Source organism: Cyprinodon variegatus, unplaced genomic scaffold, assembly GCF_000732505.1.
Source record: "Cyprinodon variegatus isolate N-32 unplaced genomic scaffold, C_variegatus-1.0 Scaffold191, whole genome shotgun sequence".
Lineage (NCBI taxonomy): Eukaryota > Metazoa > Chordata > Actinopteri > Cyprinodontiformes > Cyprinodontidae > Cyprinodon > Cyprinodon variegatus.
This window is the reverse complement of record NW_015150644.1, coordinates 725,548-730,887: the sequence shown is the minus strand read 5'-3', so window position 1 is coordinate 730,887 and position 5,340 is coordinate 725,548. Positions and strand designations below refer to the sequence as shown.

General features: G+C 40.1%; 1 protein-coding gene across 1 annotated transcript in view; it reads right to left on the bottom strand.

Moving 5' to 3' along the window:
* LOC107087687 (glutamate receptor ionotropic, NMDA 2C-like) overlaps window positions 1–5,076 on the bottom strand; it is a 54,405-nt gene extending 49,329 nt beyond the window's left edge. The window contains exons 1-2 of the mRNA XM_015379400.1: window positions 4,930–5,076; window positions 205–806 (exon numbers count right to left, since the gene is read on the bottom strand). Coding sequence (XP_015234886.1) covers window positions 205–806; window positions 4,930–5,076 — 749 coding nt within the window. The remainder of the gene's footprint in view (window positions 1–204; window positions 807–4,929) is intronic.
* Between the last annotated feature and the right edge of the window lie 264 nt (window positions 5,077–5,340).

The following is a 5,340-nucleotide window of genomic DNA, read 5'->3' as shown; positions in this document are numbered from 1 at the left end:
GGCTGTCCTGATTAGATGACCTCCGTACACACAGTGACATCCACCATGTGAAGGAAGGCCATCTACTCTGTCTAATCTGGCTAACAGAATAACAATGCACATGATGTATAAATAATAAACCTAACACCCATTATAATACATTTAAGTACCGCAGTGATGATAGAGGAATTAAATATGTAGATCAGTGAAAAGACGGTATCTTACCTGAACAGGGTGTCGTTGGTAGCGGATTGTTTGACGGGGTTATGGCAGTCGCTGTGGCCCTCAGGAACGAAGCCTCTCTGTTTCCTAAAGCTCTGAACCCCTTTAACCACGATGGCCACCCCATCACGCACTCTCTTCCTCAAACTCATCCTCCAGCGGTCCGTGATGATGCTGATTAAGCCCACCGGGAAGCTGTCGGGCGGCGGGATGTCTGGGTTTCCCACAGCCATGCTGGGGATAATCCAGATGTAGCCCGGCCCTACGAGTCCAACTTCAGTTGCTAATGAAAAAAGGTACTGCGCCTCCTCATGGGAGCAGTAGACTAAGAGGACCTGGGCATCAATCTGCTGAAGCAACCTCCGCGCTCGTATGTCGTTCATGCTGTCGGCCGACATGTCGAAGGACAACACGTCCTGCAGATCCCACATGAAGTAGCTGGTGTCGGTGAAGGACTTGATGTAATCCACGTAGGCTTCATAGCCGGGGTACAGGCTCGTTATGACCACAAAGCTGTCCCAGTTGTACTCCTCCATCACCTTGAACATCCCGTTGATCTGCTGCTCAATGGAGGAGCCCAGCTGGAGGAAGTTGGAACCTTCACCCTGGAGGTAAAGGAGAAAAACATGGCATTGTTTTCTTTACTCAGCATGATGCTAGTCATTCCCAAAAAAGTTAAAACAATCCACCGGACTTTGTTTCCAAGTTTGAAGACGTTTTGCTTCCCATCCAGGAAGCTTTTTAAATTTAAAATGTCAAAATTAGCGTTTAATTAAAGGCTTTATATGGTAGCCTTGTTTCGGCTTTGAAAACATGCTAATTGAACCGGACGAATGGATCCCTTGGGAATGGGCAGTCGTTGGGTTCTTTGCTAGTCTGCAATACCCGATACTTGTCTTTGTCTCTGCAAGGGGTGATGTTAGAGGGAATTGTTGGCTTGGCATGGGGATGGGGGCCGCGAATGACTATGACCTGGATAACTGAGAATCTTCAACAGCATGTTGCTAATCATTTGTTCCTGGACCTCTGGAGGACATTATTTATACCATGACAGATTGCATATTTTAAACAAACTCTGCTTTGCAGAGACCTAAGCTTTATTTTAATGGAGTGAATGTTGTTTCATTATTGATCCAATCAAAGAGCCTGTTATGTAAAAGGAAATTTGAAAAAACTACTGCAATTAAAAAATAAAACTTTGAAACACTTAATCAAAACAAGGATTTGAGAGTAACTCTGCAGTTTTCTTTACAGCCCCAGTCACACCTTGACGATTTAGACCATCGTATACCTGACGTATGAAAAATCTGGCCAAAACGCTGGCATACGTTGGAGAAGTTATGGGCACATTTTGTACAAGTTATGAGCTTGCAAAAACATGCAGAAACATGCTGGCACACGTCAACATACGACGAGGACGCAATTACATATCCCAGCATATGCCATACGTGGGACATAAGTTCCAGGTCAGTTATCTGATGGTTGACATACGTTTAGTGAAAGTTACTACTAATTTCTGACTTTTTTCTCAGAATTCTGACTTTAATCTCAGATTTCTAATTTTAATCTCAGATTTCTGACTTTAATCTCAGAATTCTGACTTTAATCTCAGAATTCTGACTGAATTCTGACAATAAAAAAGTCAGAATTCTAACTTTTTTCCCATACTATACTGAAATAATAAAAAATAAAAAAATCAGTTAACTTTTTTTTTTTTTCAGTGGCCCTAATCCTCTTCCGTAACAATTAGATGTGAATAACATGTTTATAATTTACAATACAGCTTTGTTGCAGCAGTAGAGGGGATGGAGAAAATTGACCGTCGAAAACATTTTTGTTTATATATATATATTTTTTTACAATTTTGGTATAATTCCTGCTCTAGGTGGGTCGCTCTGTGAGCTAAAGACATGTTTTAGAGTCTCTATACTCCAGTTAACGATTCCTTGATTACTAAATTTGTTGATATTTCAATTATCGATTTTTTAGATGAATTCTTTCAGAGAAAGATAAAATACATTATATGGGTAAAACAGAGTAACTACAGCCTAGATGACTTGTAGAGTGAAATTAATATTCTAAAAGCTCAGTGTCAATTCCAGTGCTCATGTAAATACAATACCTTTATTTGGTGTCCATTGAATCTATTTTGCTTTCTTTCATGATACAGAGAGAATATTTAAAAGATAAGTGTGGGTTTTACCTCTGCACAATTGTATATCTTCAAAAGAAAAAAACAGGATAAATCCACATATAGCAGACATATTTAGTTAAATAGATTTAGTTTAATAGGCAAAGATTTACTTTCTGTCTTAGTTGCTGGTAATTTCAAATGCAAACCTTTTTAAAGTGGAAAAAAGTCATAAATCCTCATTCATCAGAGCCGATGATGCTTCAAACATTGATAAACAGCATCTGGTGTGTGTAGCGCTTATACAATTTTTTACAAATGTAGCAAGAAATGCTGCTTTTCTTTTTAAACAAAATACACCCTGATTTTCACGTCAAGCATAAAAAACAAGCATGCGTATTTTTGCATAGAACCAATGACATCAGACCAACAGTGTCCCTACCAAAGTTGAAATCAAACCTTCGCCCTTGCTTCCACTGCAAACCTTTTTCTTTCTTTTTATTGATTTATTTATTCTTTTTTTTTTTTTGGCGGGTGGCAAACAGCAGCCAGGTAAATACCGCGATCAAAGACATCTTTTTATGCAGTCCAGGCGCCTCTAGGCGCATCGCTGCCCCCTTCAGGACAATGGCTTGTGCATCATTTCACAAGCATTACGCTGTCGTGCGTTAAGCACAAGTTAGGCTGTCGTAACACAGAAGTTCTGGACTCGTTATGGCTACTCTTTGTATGCGCCCAAATAAAAAAAAAAAATACATAGAAAATTCAGCGTCTGTCAGCGTTTTAGGAGATTCTGGGACGTCATGCATACGCTGGCTAAATCGGCAAGGTGTGAAAGCGGTTTTAGATTGTAGTATTTGCATTTATTATATTTTATCAAATGTTATTTTCACACATCACATTCTCTACACTTCTCAGGGCAGGCTTTCCTCTGGAATAAGTTGCAAAAAGCTGATTCGAGATTTTTACTGGTCAATGTAAGTGTTTGTATCGGCAAATCTGATCTTTAAAACACTCTATGACAAGAATGGAATTTCTGAAACTCATTCTGAAAAATAGACATTTGAAAAAAATAAATGTCATTGTAGAAAATGTAAAAAGAATAAAATAAAATAAGTACAATTCAACAAAAAAAAGAAAATTATGTTAAAAAAACATAATCTACATGAAATCCTGTAGATTATGTTAAACGTATAATCATATAAAACAGCAACATTACACTGGCTAAGAAGTTTATTGAAATTAAATTTTTACAAAATTTGTTAACATCAAACTGCAAATTCAGGAACAACAAAGAAACCAAATTCCCTCCATGCATTTCAGCGTCTGAAGAGCTGCAGACTCCTTCACTGCTTCATCCTGCTTGACTTCTTTTTGCTCTGCAAACACAGCTGGAGCGACACTTGCAAGTGTCACGCTATCACATTCAGCAGAACGCGTTCTTTTTATCTCCCTGTTCTGTAACTGTTTTCACCTTGGAAGACGAATGAGCTCTGTGGTTCTGTTCCGTGCTTTATCAGAAGGAGTAGAGATGAGGGGAACAGATACCGGCTCATTGCGCGGTGGGATCTCTTTTCTTTTTAACACATTTTCCATAGGCCTCTTTCTCTGGTTTGACCATCAGAATTTAAAAACGTTGATTTCTGTATAATGACTTCATGCTTGGTTCACAGCTAAAAGTCCAGCCAAAATGTTTTGTTTTTTTTTGCTGCAGAATATTGAGATTTTATCTCTGTGTTAAACCTTCTGACCCATTTTCCTGCTTGGGGAGAACCCGCTCTCTCCTGAGCGCCTAGAGCTCAGAAAACGGAGGGGTCATGTGTCCTGAGACAGCCCGCCAGCCTGTGATTGTCTTCATTCTGACTCCCTGTTGTCCTTGAGAGGTTTAGCCGTCTCGTGACGTATTAGCCTCTCAAAGTTTCAGACGCTGTGGCTAAATCCACTGCCTCTGTGAGTCTGACTGCTTCCTGCTCACATGAAAGCAGCCTTTTTTCCCTTCACTTTACCCCCAAATATATCCTTAAACGGTTCAGAAAATTCGGTAACAAATACAGCTTTCATGCACTTTCTTGAATCGAGAAGGACGTAGGAAAGTGTGTTGCCCAATAAAAGCAAAATGGGATTTAAAGCAGTTTCTGTTCTTTAGCAGCAATTCTTTTTCATTTCATCCCATCAGCCCAGAGCTCATATATTCTGCTTAAACGGCTGGTCTCTCCGTATTTGCATACGGGACATTTGGTTATCTGCTTCTTTTGTGGGAATTGGCTCTGCTTGGTGAACCCGCCGTGGACAGAGATGGATTAGCGTGCACTGGAGGCTGACCAGCGGCGAACATTTAGGTTTGAGGCAGAGATTTCATGCAGGTCAGTCACAGAGGAGCTTTGCACAATCTAAAAAAATCTACTCTTCACCGTCCCGCTGCAGATCTGTCAGTAGTATTGCCTTGTTCCGTCATCCGCAGCACCACTTGGTTCACTGACAGGTGCCTGGCTGTCGGATAAGTATTTATGAAGATGTTTGTTTACAGTCTTTATAGCTTTGCTCTGTGTTTCTCAATTATCTCTTCTCGCTTGCTTGCGCATGGAACCACAAGCTACCTTTAGCTCCTCAGACCTGAACAGCTCAATTAGCGCAGAGCAAACAGATGGCCCGGTCCAAATGAGCCTGGGGCATTTCTGCGGGCACTGCCGCAGCTCAAAGCCTGGAGTCACGACCGTCTTGTCAGCCTGCAAAGCCCTATCCATGGTTTGTACGTACTTGCAGGGAATAAAATGACAGCAATCGTTTAGAGAACAATGGTTCTCAGAATGGAAGAATGTTGCCTGTAGACTGATCTTAGTCTGGAATGAACAAATGCTTAGATCTGAAAGAGTAAAAATAAAAAACTGATGAAAATGGCTTACAGTTGAATCTCAAATGTCTTGCATTCAAACGGTATATTTATGTTGTTAAAGTTTGTATATAGAAACAGCTTTTTCCAGCTAAGATAAAAACAAACATTAAAGGTA